Genomic DNA, 14,739 nt, shown 5'->3' with positions numbered 1-14,739 from the left:
GCTGTTTATTAAATGATTTTTAGGACCTGCTATTGGCATTTTGACATATCTATAGTGAACTATGTAATCATTTTACAACTTGATGCCAGTGAGGACAGTTAAAAATTATATATTTTTTTGGAAAGAGTAAAGAAGCTAAATTAAACCTATGTCAGCGAAAATGTACTGAATTCCAAGAGTGATGTGTGAGTGACCTGTTTTGATTGTTAGTAGAAAGTACTGGAAATTTTGACCATACTGCTAGATCTTGACATGGTTGTAAGCCATGATCAATTATGAAAGCTTAAATTTTGTGTAAAAACGCTAATAACAAGAACATACCTAGACATTCATTTGCAGTTACTACTTTTATATAAATACTTTTTTCTTTAGATGACCAAAATTTGTAATTTATTCTCATATTTTTATTATATAGCTTTTAAAACATTACCATATTTTCTTTTTTGAGAGCTATCCATTCCATTTTTCTTTAAGACTGGGACAGGGAGAAATTACTTGAAGCTTGGATGTCCAACCCAGAGAACTGCTGCCAACGATCAGGTGTTCAAATGCCAACTCCACCACCAAGTGGGTATAATGCCTGGGACACGCTCCCATCTCCAAGAACTCCAAGGACTACGCGCTCTTCTGTCACCTCCCCGGATGAAATCAGTTTATCTCCTGGGGATTTAGACACCAGTTTGGTATGGTTTGGTATTCACTGTACTTCTCATAGCTTTGTTTATAGTCTTTTAACATTCAAATGATTTAATATTGTTCCATGGAGTGTCTGGTTGTGTCTTGTAATTGAATCCTATCCCTTTCTTGAAAGGTTCAGTTATTTCCATGCTTCAGTAAATATTTATTATTACAGAATGTTTTTGTGATCTCTGAATTATAGACTGAAAAAAAAAGGTTTTCTTTCCTCATTTCCAAACAGAGAACTTAAAACAGTTTAGGGAAACCATCTATTTTATTTTCCCTTAAAACTTCAATTGCTTAATGATTTAAATACAGGCCAGGCACTGTAGCTCATGACTGTAATCCTAGCACTTTGGGAGGCCAAGGTGGGTGGATTGCCTGAGCTCAGGAGTTCAAGACTAGGCTGGGCAACATAGCAAGACCCCATCTCAAAATACATACACACATATATACATCATATTGAAATATAAAAAGATAAGTTTGTGATGGGCACTGTAAACCAAAAATACAAAAACATTTTTTATAATTTCTTGAAAGCTAATTTTTAAGCATTCACAATATATTGATAGTTATGTATTTGTTTCAGTAAAGCTTCTGGAGTTTGTTATCTAGATGCATTTCCGAAATAAGTGTTTTATTATTTTATGAAACAGTACTGCCATTGTCAGCATTTTTAACTGGCATATCATTGGTGTGCTATTATAGGAGATTTTAATATTTCTTGAATGACTCAGCCACTCAAAATATGTGATAAATATGAAAGTGCTTCTCATTTTATCTGTGCCTTTTTGGAAAACAGAATCCTGTAATTTGCATATGTAATGTGATAAATTTTGCTTCTAGAGCGCTATTGTTTAGAAGATACTAGGTAGGCGCAAAAGTGATTGCAGCTTTTGCTATTAAAATGGCATAGTTTTAATACGTAGGTGGGTTTTTTGTTGTTGTTGTTTTGTGTTTTTGGTTTTTTTGAGACGGAGTTTCACCCTTGTTGCCCAGGCTGGAGTGTAATGGCATGACCTCGGCTCCCTGCAACCTCCGCCTCCCAGGTTCAGGTGATTCTCCTGCCTCAGCCTCCTGAGTAGCTGGGATTACAGACAAGCGCCACCACACCCAGCTAATTTTTGTATTTTTAGTAGAGACAGGGTTTCACCATGTTGGTCAGGCTGGTCTTGAACTCCTGACCTCAAGTGATCTGCCCACCTCGGCCTCCCAAAGTGCTGGGATTACAGGTGTGAGCTACCGCGCCCGGCCTAATACTTAGTTTTATAGCAGGGTTCTCTCCCTGGAAAGTGTGGATATCCTGACTTGCTGCATTATAAATACAAAGTTACTCTATTTTCATAGATTTTGAAGGGTAGGTGTAATGTGAAGGGCATGATACTGAAGTGGTTTTTTGCAACATGTAATTTGATGTTGGCCCAAATGATTTGTTTGTTGTACTTCCTTTTCCAAACACACAGTTGCTGATTAATACATAAATTTGGAATTTAAGGGTTTGATTTTTGCATTAAAACATTTAAATCCCACTTTTGTTTATAGTGAGGTAGTCATGGTATTTGTTACTGAAAGGCACACTAACTGTCCTTAAAACTTTGAAAGAGGTAACTTTCAAAAATTTTAATTACTGTACTAGTATTTTTGCCTTTTAAAAAAGTAAACAAAATGAATGTATTGTTCTCTTTCAAAAGTACATTCTGTTTAAATCATTGTTCTTCTTCATCTCCAGTGTGACATTTGTATGTGCAGTATCTCTGTATTTGAAGACCCTGTGGATATGCCCTGTGGACATGACTTTTGTAGAGGATGTTGGGAGTCGTGAGTATATGAGCACCTTAGCATTTCTTACTGCATGATAGCACTCTGATTTGTTAATAAAATTGTTTGCTTTCAGTATTTAATGATGCAAATTGTTTATATTGACTTCTGAGTTACACAGAAATGAATTTAGACTTTACTAGTAAGGAAAAATATTTTTGTTTTTATTTTTACGTCTTCCCCAGCTATTTTAATTAATGCTATTTAGCTTAATGTAAGGTACCTTTAGAAACAAAGCATACAAATAATTTTTCTTAGTATTTTAATTTATATTACATCTAATGTAAATTTCAGGCAAGAATCAGTTTGTCTTATATCCCAGGAATCTTAAACATTTGGTTTTGTGCTGTCTCAATTTTTTGTGACAACCAAATTGCCTTGAAAATCTGTAAGAATATGGATGTTTAAAATTTCTTTTTAGTGAATGCAAAGTTAAATGTTTCAGCTAGACATAGTTGGGTATATTTTACCAATGGAAAATTTGTTTTGCTTCTTGTGTTTATCTCTATTTACCCTTCCCGTTACCTTTCAAGATTTATACTTTTTCACCATCCATTAACTTTGCTCTCGTGTTGCACTTTTCAAGAGAAGTTTCTAAACAAAGATTGCTATAATGAGCACTGTAATGTCATATTATCTCTGGAGACACACAAAGCTATTGTTCGATGACCTAAGTGAGGTATGTCATTGGTATTTAAGAAAATCTTAGAAATCAGAAGTTTTTAACCTTTTTTTTTTTGTTTTATAGAGCATCAGTTAGCAAGTGTAGGGAGCTAGAGAATACTATGTGGGTAAGAGAGCAAGAACCTGAGCAGATATTCTGAGTTTTTCTTTTTAAACAGCTTTGTTGAGGTACAGTTGACATACATAAAGCCACACATTTAAAATAAATAATTTGATAAGCTTTGATATCTATATACAACCTTGAAACCATCACCACAACCCTTAGAATCTGTCATTCCCAGGTTTCCTCATTTCCCATTGAATCCCTGCTACTCTTCTCTTTCTGCCTTCCTTTGATCACTCCCAATTTGTAGGCAACCGCTGAGCTGTCATTCTGATTTTTTTTTCTTTTTTGAGACAGGGTCTCACTCTGTCACCCAGGCTGAAGTGCAGTGGTGTGATCTCGGCTCACTGCAACGTCTTCCTTCCCGGGTTCAAGCGATTCTCCTGCCTCCGCCTTCCCAGTAAGCTGGGACTATAGGCACACACCACCACGCTCTGCTAATTTTTGTATTTTTAGTAGAGATGGGGTTTTGCCATGTTGGTCAGTCTAGTCTCGAACTCCTGACCTCAGGTGATCCACCCACCTCAGTCCCCCAACGTGTCTGGTTTGATTTTGAGTACATTTCTTTATCTGTTTTCCAAATTGGAATAAGAGGCAAGATTTCATTTGGAGGGGGAAAAAAACTACTGCTTTTTAAGTCAGGATATCTGGTTGTTCCTTTTAAGACGTAGACTAGATTCTACTAAGTCTACTTAGATACAATCAGATCAGTATAGCTGTTACAGGTAAACTAATTGACAAAGGTCAGAGCTCACAATCCAAAGCTATCCTTAACCCAGTTGTGGAGGCAGAAAACACTTCCCAGGTACAACTTTATCTTAGTTGTTAACTGTACTTAATTAGGAAGTACTACCTGAGCTCTACCAAGTTAGCTGTTGGTCTTGGTGTATATATGAAAATTGAGTCCCTCAGGGATTTTCTTGAGTTTTTTTGAGCTTCATTGACCTTCCTCACTTGACTTGTATCACAGGAACTATCTCCCAAACTCATCACAAACTAGCCATAAGAAATGTATGGTAAGATTTAAATTTGAAAGATCTAATTATTGGTTTCCTTAGTACCTTCTAGCCTACCTAGGATTCTCCTTTCCACCCCTTCCAATTTTGTCAAATCAAGCACCAATAAAAGAAGTTCCATGTTGGGTGATTGATATGTTGATGAAATCATTTTTTAATTATCACAGTGTTTTCATAGGCACATAGAAAAAGAAACTCCTATCTAAAACCAAGGAATCATTTTTAAAGGTCCTCAGATAGTTTGAAAGCCCCTCAATCTATCTTATTCTTCCCAAACTTTTTATTAGTACAGCTAGATGCTTTAGTGCAAGCTTATCCAACTGTGGCCCACAGGCTGCATGTGGCCCAGGACAGCTTTGAATGTGGCCCAACACAAATGCATAAACTTTCTTAAAACATTATGAGGTTTTTTTTGTTTGTTTGTTTGTTTTTTTGCTGTTTTTGTTTTAAGCTCATCAGCTGTCATTATTGTTAGTGTATTTTTTGTGTAGCCCAAGATAGTTCTTCTTCCAATGTGGCCCAGAAAACCCAAAACATTGGACACCCCCTGCTTTAAAGTATCGATGCCAAGGGCTGAAATAAAAGGGAATAGCCAGGCATAGTGGCACATGTCTGTAGTCCTAGCTACTTGGGCAGCTGAGGCAGAAGGATCACTTGAGCCCAGGAGTTCAGGAGTTCAAGACTACAGTGAGCTATGATCACACCACTGCACTCCAGCCTGGGCAACAGAAGAAGACTCTGTCGATTGATTGATCGATCAATCGACAGATTAGATAGAAATTATTATTTTCTAGCCAGACTAGAATTTCTTTGCTAATATTGAGGATAAGAGCTCAGGTTCTGGATACATTAGGTCACTGGGTTGTGAATTCCAACTCTGCTATTTATTAGTTGTTGATTTAGGTAATCGGTAGCTTGCCTGTTCCTCAGTTTCCTAATCTATAAAGTGGTGATAATAGTACATGCTTCCTAGGATTATCATCAGTTTCTTAAATTTCTTAATGTATGTAAAGTGCTTAAAACAGGATCTTGCATATAGTAATCGCTCAATAAATGTTACTTATTATCATATTCCTAAGCATTGTAATAAGCAGAGAGAGCCTACCTATGATATCATCTGTGAATTTTACCTGCAAGATAAAAATATAGGTAAGGTTTGCCCCAGATTTATCTCTTTTAGTGACATTTATCAACTCCATGTTCTGCTCATAAATTTTTATTAAATTGTGTCTTGATGAGAAATAATATGGCCAACAGAACTGATCCTGTCTTCAATGAGGTCTTCTCAGTTCTGTAATTTAATTCCCCAGAGATGATTAAATCTTCTCTGATATTTTAAAATATATAAAATTCAAAACATCATCATTTAGTAACTATGTCTAAGCAAACTGTGAACTTTGACAAGGGACTATACAACTTCCCAGGGAATCTATTCATAGCTAAAAAGAAGAGAATCTTGTTATGTGAAAAAGGAACTCTACAGTTAACAGTTCTCTACTTTTAGTCTTAAGACTTTTTTTTTTTTTTTTTTTTTTGATTTGGAGTCTCACTCCGTCACCCAGGCAGGAGTGCAGTGGCACCATCTCAGCTCACTGTGACCTCTGCCTCCCGGGTTCAAGTGATTCTCCTGCCTCAGCCTCCTGAGTAGCTGGGATTACAGACACCCGGCACCACACCAAGCTAATTTTTGTATTTTTAGTAGAGACGGGGTTTCACCATGTTGGTCAGGCTGGTCTCGAACCCCTGACCTTGTGATCCACCCACCTCGGCCTCCCAAAGCGCTAGGATTATAGGCGTGAGCCACCGCGCCAGGCCACAGTATACCTTATATACCTTGTATATCACTGCTTAGCACAGGAGTGAAAATGGCACTTGTGAAAAAATGGATAAGGATCTACCAGAGGTTGAAGAATGCCAAAGAAAAAAAAAAGTTAATTCCTGGAAGCCAAAGAGAATTTGAAAGAAGGAAATGTTCACAGTGTCTCATGCTCTAGAGAAATCAAGGAAGATAAAAACTGAATTCTTTAATAAGTTGGGCTAATGGGTAGTCATTGTGGCCCAGTGAAGAGGTGATAGCAGCCAGATGCTACAGATTGAGAAGTGAATGAGATGGGCTTGAGGAAGGAATAACAGATCATCATAAACTATTTTGTCAAGAAACTTTGATGTGAAAGAAAAAGAAAATGGAAGAGAGGCATGTGGTTAGTAAGGGTTTTTAAAATGGGAAAAACTTGAGCATGTTTATTGTGCCCAAGGTAAGAGCCATTAGAAAGTAAAAGAGAGAAAGGATAGGTTATTGGATAGTGCAAGTCCCAGAGCTGGCCAGAGGATGTGAGGATTAGCCTGGGGGGTAAAGAGAAAGCTCTCCCTTTCACAGAAGTGAGTGGGAAGAAAGGAAAGAATGCTAAAGATACTGCTAGGTTTGAGGTATGGTAGAGAGCACTTGGAGTGAGAGAACTGACTGTTGGGGATTCTCTTTTCTATGAATTACCCAGACGAGGATATGAAAGAGAAGATGGAGCAAAGGGAACGGGCCTGCCAAGGTCTCAATAAGGTTGTTATTGTTGTTGTTGTTGTTGTTGTTGTTGTTGTTATTAAGTGCAGTGGAATTAAGAGAATGAGAGAACTAAAGAAAAAAGATACTATAGTTAGTGAAATAATCAAAATGTTGATGGTGAGGACTAAGCAGTTAGATTTAATTGCCTGGTTTTCCATTTATTTTCTCTAGATTTAAGTGTTAAATTCAATATACAGTAATCTGTACTTCAGAAGTTTGTTTCTTGCTTTTCTAAGGGCAGTACTAAATAATAATAACAATAATAATCCTTGCTAAAATTTATGAATTCTTAACTCTATGTCATACACCATGTAGATTTTTCACGTATATAATCTGTTTAACAACCCTGGGAAGTTCACATTATTATCTCCATTTTACATATGGTGAAACTGAGGCTTAGAGCAGTTAAATAAATTGCTTAAGATCATATGCCTTATTGGTGGCAGATCTGGAATTTTCTAACTCAGAACCCTGCTTTTAGCTGGACATGGTAGTACATGCGTGTAATCCCAGCTACTCACTCAGGAGGCTGAGGTGGGAGGATCATTTAATCCCAGGAGTTTGAGACCAACCTAGGCAAAGAGAGACCCCACCTTAAAAAAAAAAAAAAAAGAAAGAAAAGGAAAGAAAAAAAAAGAACCCTGCTTTTAATCTAACCTTGGGCTAGCTTCTTGCTACTTTTTTACAGGGCATTTTTTCCTCACTACTCAAGTATACCTAAGTAGGAAATAAAACTTATTTTAATATTCATCTAAGTGAAATATAAAGAGAAAACCTATAAACCTATTCTTCAAAAAACTATGCTATATTTTAATGCCATCCCAAAATATCTTGAATTATCTATGGCTCATTTCTATACCATTGCCCCCTTTTCTTTAAAGCTGTAGCATATTGAGAATTGAATATGACCTTTCTGCGCCACATTTCTGAATTTTTAATTTTAAATAAAAATACTTTTTCAAATTGTTTCATATTTTTAGAGAGGATAAAGCAAAATAGAAACATAAAATATAAAACATACGAGTGTAGGCATATATGTGTATGCATATATATTGATATATAAAATGAATGGCTTAACAGATAATGTGCATTACAATTGCTGTTTCACACTTTTGTTGGTATTATTTTAATTATACTCTGACAAAAAATTCAGCATAAAGGAAAATTGGCCAGGCACAGTAGTTCATGTGTATAACCCCAGGGCTTTGGGAGGCCAAGGCAGGAGAATCACTTAAGACCAGGGGTTCGAGCCCAGACTGGACAACATAGCAAGACCCATCGCTAGCAAAAATTTAAAAATTAGCCCAGCATAGCAGCATGCAGCTGAAGGCCTAGCTACTCAGAAGACTGAGGTGAGAGGATTGCTTCAGCCCAAGAGTATGAGGCTACAGTGATCTGTGATCGTGCCACTGCACTCCAACCTGGGTGATGGAATGAGACCCTGTCTCTAAAAAAAAGGAAAGAAAAGGGAAAATCCTTAGAATGTATGCACAACTTAAAATCCTTGCTCCTTTGATGTCCATTGATCGTTTTAATAGGTTTTTGAATCTGAAAATTCAAGAAGGTGAAGCTCACAACATTTTTTGCCCTGCATATGATTGCTTCCAACTTGTACCTGTGGATATCATAGAAAGTGTAGTTTCAAAGGAGATGGACAAACGATACCTACAGTTTGATATTAAGGTAAGGTATACTGCCAATTAACTGTCCAATTTCCATAATTTTGATTTTATTAAACCTTTATAACATTATTTTTTCTTTTTGTTTTATTTTTGAAAACAAAATAATGGCTCTTTTGTTAGAAACACTTTATCAGAAAAGTTGCATAAAGGAATGGTGATAAAGTTTGACGCTAAAGCGTTATTTTATAATAATAAGAGGAAAGGGGAAAGGCTAAAGTACTGGTCATTTACAAAATTTAAAATAAAACTATTTATCAGAACTTTTCATTAATTTGCCTGTTGCACTTTAATAACTGATTGATCAAGATAATGTTCAAATTAGATTTTACCTACTTTAAGTTTTCCAAAAGACATTATCTTTCATGCTCCTAAATAAAATATTTGGAAATAAAGAATTCCAACTTGGAAGTTTATTATCATTTTTATTCCAAGTAATAGGTTTATATAATGAATTATAATGTTTATTTCATCTTTTTTTGGTCTTCATTCTTTTTCAGAAGTTGTAAGTGTAGGCAAGTTACTTTCTTTTGCGTGTGTGATTTAAAAGTTACATCTTAACTGCTTTGTGCAGATTTTACTGAGTCTAATATGTGAACTTTTAAAAGACAAGTCCTACTTTTTTTTTTTTTTTTTTTTTTCTGGAGATGGAGTCTCACTCTGTCTCCCAGGCTGGAGTGCAGTGGTGTGGTCTCAGCTCACTGCAACCTCTGCCTCCAAGGTTCAAGCGATTCTTGTGCCTCAGCCTTATGAGTAGCTGGGATTACAGGCGCCCGCTACCACTCCCGGCTAATTTTTGTATTTTTAGTAGAAATGGGGTTTCTCCATGTTGGCCAAGCTGTTCTCCAACTCCCAACCTTAGGTGATCCGCCTGCCTCAGCCTCCCAAAGTGCTAGGATTACAGGCTTGAGCCACTGTGCCCAGCCCCTCTCTTCTTTAACATAGAAAGTATCATAATATTGACTATTATGTATTATTTGGGTACCATTTAAATTTACTGTTCTAATACAGCTACATGCATGTTTCTGCTTAACAATTATATTCATCAGAAAAGTGACACATTGTATGAGAAAACATTTTAAAATTACATATTTTCTGTGCAAACAATTACATTTTTGCTTTATCATCATTTACATGGTTTTTAGATTAAAGAAAACATAAATTTTAAAAATAATTCTGTTACTAAGTTAATTGCCACTTTCCCCTTAATAATTTTTTCAGTATTTTCCAGTACTGTTTAAATTTCTTGAGACTGACAACTCCATGCATTTTATTTCACTCTTTTTCTTTCTTTGCTTTATAGTAAATTACCATAGAGGTACACTCTGTATTAGAATTTAGCATTAAAATATTTTCTTTTGTGTTTTGTTATTGCTGTTTAAACAGGCCTTTGTTGAAAATAATCCTGCCATTAAATGGTGTCCTACTCCAGGCTGTGACAGAGCAGTAAGACTAACGAAACAAGGGTCAAATACATCTGGATCTGATACACTCAGCTTCCCATTGCTGAGAGCTCCTGCTGTTGATTGTGGAAAAGGACACCTCTTCTGCTGGTTAGTATAAGACAAGTTGGAATCAGCCTAATCACCTTTCTTTCCAATAGTTATTAAAGAGACTTTGCACCTTGAGTCAGGCCTTTTAAATTGTAGTATCCTTGGTAGTATTCTTCTTAATTTAAGAAATGTGTAATAAGTAGTAATAGTTCATATTTGTTGTGTGCTTAGTGTGTGCCAGGCACTACACCAGCTATTTTTTATATATTGAATTCTCCCAACAATGCTGAGTTGAGTTGATGTTATTATGCCCATTTTACAGATAAAGAAACTCAGGCACAGAGAAGTTCCCCAGGGGTATACAGCTAGGAATTGGCAGAAATGGGATTAGAACCTAGCTGTTTGATTTTAAAGCCCATGTGCCTAAACTATAATACCAAATTGCTGACCATAGATTAGAAAATGTTTAGAGTTTAACCTTTCATTAAAAATATAAGCCTCTAGCAGTGATTCTTAACCAGGAGCTCCCAAAATTACCAAGGTCCCTTTTACAAAATTTTATCTTGGGCCCTAACAAGTAAAATTTTGATTTAGTAGGTTTTTGAGTGGGGCTCTAAAAAAAGAAAATTAAAAATTTCCCAGGAGATGCTAATGCACAATTCTAGTCAGGAATCAGTGACTGCAGGCTCGTTGTTTCTTGTGTTTTGCTTAGTTTCTAGTGCCTGATAGTACTCAATAAGTACAAACTGATGATAAATCAGTATTGGAAAGGATGTGTAACTCTGAATACTCTTTTGACTATATATGTGTCAGCCATCAGCACTCTACTTATTCACAGAAGATTCAGTTAACTGTTTTAATTAAATGATAAAAAAAAAAAGCTACAGTATTTATTCTGTTTTTTGCTCATTTCCAGAATTACCACATATGCATAGATACACTTTAGGTGGATATAAAATTCTAGTCTTTACTTTTATGCTTATCAAACCAGAAACTAATTGTATCACTGCTATATAGTAGGAAGGTATAGTTATGGAACTATCCCTACCCTGGTCTACTTCTTACCTTCTCCATCATCATTAGTTAAAAGTATTTATTGAACTGCAAACCCCAGACTCTAAGTCAAGGGTCAGCAAACTATTGTCTATACTTATTATTAAACATAACATTTTGTTGGAACACAGCCACACCATTTCATGTCACTTTATTTATGTATTGTCTGTGCCTGCTTTTGGGCTATGACGGCAGAATTGAGCAGCTGAGACAGAGACTTCATGGCCCACAAAACTGGAATCCTGGTTGAAAAAAGGCTGATTTAGAGGATTAGTTGGAGAAACTATGAAGAAGGAAAACATAAATTAGGAAAATGTCTAAAAGATAAAAAGATTAGCTTTTGCAGAGATCAGAGAAAAATTAAGTTTTGAAGGGAAAAGAAGAAACTTCGATTGGCATTGTCTTCTTAAGCACTGTGGTTTCTGTGATCTAGCTTTTACCAGTTTTCAGTGTAGTTTAGCTTTTAATTTCTTGAGTTTGTCCCCATTCTCTTTGTATGCTGCAAGTAATAATAAGTTTGGTTTGACTGAAGATAAGAAAGCTAATGGAAAAAACCTACCAATATAGATCAGACTCTATAAACTATGTATATATGTCTATAAACATAGACGATGCTATAAACTGTAAATTTCCAGAATAACATTTGGAGAAATACATCAGCTTACTTTTTCTCATACCCCAAAATATCAGGCTGGTTATACTCAAGACGCATTGGAGACTATATACCAAGATCACGGGCCCTACTTTGAGTTTTATCCCAGTTCAAGGGATCTGTGAATGGCCACATGGACTAAGGTCACACTTGGTAATTATTTACTCTTTCTCCTATTCATTAAGGTAGTAGAGAACCTAACAAAATCATCACTTTTTGGACATAGCACCAGAGAGGAAGAGAAGAAGGTGACTTAAATGAAATAAAAATAAGTTTTAGTGAAGGACAAACTCAGATTTAAGTTCTTCAGCTTAATCTTTTGTCTTTCAGTTCTGGTATTTATTAAGTTATAGGATGGATTTTTTTTTGCATTGCCTACTTCATGTCGCTAGGCATTAATTTACAGTTCCTGTTTTTTTGCTTTCTTAGCTTTATACCCTTATTCATATAGTGTAAGAGCTTTGTCTATAATTTTAAAATCTAAGTAGACATTGTCATATGCTTTCTGTTGCCCTTATCTCATTTCAATGAGAAGCAAAATCTGTTGACGCAAAAAGACGCTTTGCAAGAGAGATCTTCACAAATTAAAGGCAAATGATTCTGGTTTTGCTTCTCCTTCTTCAAAAGCTCAGAAATAATTTTCTAAAGATGACTACAAAAACCATAACAAAAGACAATAATAATTTCTTCTTTTCAAGAACTATACATGACAGAAACAGTTGAGCCATACCCAGGAGATATCTGCATAGATATAACTAAATATATTCGTTGTTGGGAGACAAGTAGTATTAATAGGCATTCCCCTTCCCACCACAGGATACCCTTCTCTACCTGTTCACCAAGTTCCATGCCCTTTGTAACTGAAGCTAGCATGGTTTCTCCCCCTAGCCTTTATAATTACAATTTGTGTGATCTGGGCAAAATTATCTAAAGACAATATTCAAAACTTAGTTGGGTTCTGACTTGAAACAATGACTTTTCCTCTTTTTTTTTCTTTTTAATTAAATTAAATAAAATATGCTACTGTGTAACTTCTCTGTCTTCTGAACTGACACAAAGTGTCTCTCTTCTCTGAGACAACTCTTCACAGATTTGTTGTCAGAAATACTTCTTGGCCACCAAACTTAAGATGGTATGGTGGCCATTTCTTTCCTCTCTTTTTACTCTGGTCCCTTTTAATCACCAGTGTGAATTGAAAACTGAAAACCTTATTTGGAATTTCTCTTCTAAACACATAGACAGTCAAACATATTTTATTCACTGAAATTGATTGGCAGGAAATATTCTAAATAATAATATGGTGCTAGGTGTGGTGGCTCACGCCTGTAATCCCAACACTTTGGGAGGCCAAGGCAGGGGGATCATGAGGTCAGGAGATCGAGACCATCCTGGGTAACACAGTGAAACCCTATCTCTACTAAAAATACAAAAAATTAGCCAGGTGTGGTGGCATGCTCCTGTAGTCTTAGCTATTTGGGAGGCTGAGGCAGGAGGATCGCTTGAACCTGGGAGGCGGAAGTTGCAGTGAGCCGAGATCAAGCCACTGCACTCCAGCCCAGGCAACGGAGCGAGACAATAATAATACCAATAATAGTAATAATAAGATAGAGTTTATATTACCTAGCGGTTGAGCATTTATTTACTGAAACTGCAAAAAAGTATTTAAAAAGAACAAATTTTTGAATCATAGTGATGTACAACTTGAGAAACCACAGTATCAGGTTTCTAGTCCACTTAAGTTTCCAGTGGATCAGAGTACAATGTACAGACTTTTTAAGTTTGGAGAAAAGTCTGAAAGTATCTTTTTTCTCCAACATTCACAATAAGGATTTTGATCAATACCTACTCCTTTATTCAGAGCAGTAGTTGCATGCATCATCTCCCTCTCCACAGACCTCACAGGCCAAGGGACTCTCCTGGAGTCCTCTGGACAAAATAGATGAAGTAATCTGTATTTGTAGACCTAATAATTTGTCTCATCTTTTCTTACAAAACCAGTTTTAAGCCCTTAGATTAACAGCTCTAGTTATGGAAAAATAGATTTTTCTAGATTGGCAGTATCTAGCTATTTAAGTATCAGACTCCTGCCAACTAGCAAAACATTTTCCAGCTCTTCACAGGCCCAGAAATAAAAACATGATACTACTTATTTGGCAGTTCAATCATAAGACCTTATTTAAATATCATGTGTACTCTCTGCAGAGTAGCACATCTGCATAAATAAATACCACTTGAGGGTTCAATTTATCAAATTTCAACAGAGTACAGAGTTATAATAATCTGGGAGATACAGGACCTGCCTATGAGACAGCTCTGCCACTAACTAGTTCTGTGGCTTGGTGATAAACATCCTCTTCTAAAATAATATGATAAAATAAAGCCTTTCTATCTGATGCAGTCAACATACAGTGCAAGTTCCAGAACTATTTAGCTTCAAATTTTAGCTTATCCACTCTTTACTTGTATGGCCTTTGATAGGTTACTGAACCTTTCTGTGCATGTAAAGTGGGGATAAATAGTACCAGTTACAAAGAGATGTTAAGAGAATTAAGTGAGTAGTACATGTGAAGTATTTAGAACATTACCTGGTATACTAAAAAATGTTAGCTAAAGGGGAGAATCATAAAAATGAAGATTTCTACTTAATTCACTCAGAATTGCTTATTAATAAAAAGTTCTAAAATGGCATTGAATTGAAATTGCCAACTTCTGGGTAGGAATTTCTTCCAGCAAGTAATAAATTTTAAAACTTTAGTGGAAGGTTTTTTCCTTTTCCAGAGCCCTTTAGAACCACTGTATAGTCATGCAACCAGTTGTGCATACTGGCACATTTTCAAGAAGAGAGCCATTTCTTGATCACTTGATGTTAGGTTAACCAATCATATTTGAACTACGTGGAGGAGTTTAGATTAGGCAACTATTTTTTTTTCTTTATAATCTTTTACCAGGGTACTTTTTTACCTGAATAAACCCACCCTATTGGTGTCTCTGGCTGAGATTCAGTAT

At 35.9% G+C, this 14,739-nt stretch overlaps 1 protein-coding gene across 9 annotated transcripts in view; it reads left to right on the top strand.

Annotated features, from left to right (window-relative positions):
- The window catches only part of ANKIB1 (ankyrin repeat and IBR domain containing 1), a 158,952-nt gene that overhangs the window by 99,012 nt on the left and 45,201 nt on the right, over positions 1-14,739 (top strand). For all 9 annotated transcript variants that reach the window (XM_063667575.1, XM_054493871.2, XM_054493872.2 and 6 more), the window contains 4 exons: positions 475-683; positions 2,408-2,496; positions 8,395-8,539; positions 9,922-10,088. In XM_063667575.1, the coding sequence (XP_063523645.1) occupies positions 475-683; positions 2,408-2,496; positions 8,395-8,539; positions 9,922-10,088 (610 nt within the window). The remainder of the gene's footprint in view (positions 1-474; positions 684-2,407; positions 2,497-8,394; positions 8,540-9,921; positions 10,089-14,739) is intronic.

Source organism: Pongo pygmaeus, chromosome 6 (assembly GCF_028885625.2).
Source record: "Pongo pygmaeus isolate AG05252 chromosome 6, NHGRI_mPonPyg2-v2.0_pri, whole genome shotgun sequence".
In the NCBI taxonomy this organism is placed as follows: domain Eukaryota; kingdom Metazoa; phylum Chordata; class Mammalia; order Primates; family Hominidae; genus Pongo; species Pongo pygmaeus.
This window is presented reverse-complemented; position numbering and strand designations above follow the sequence as displayed.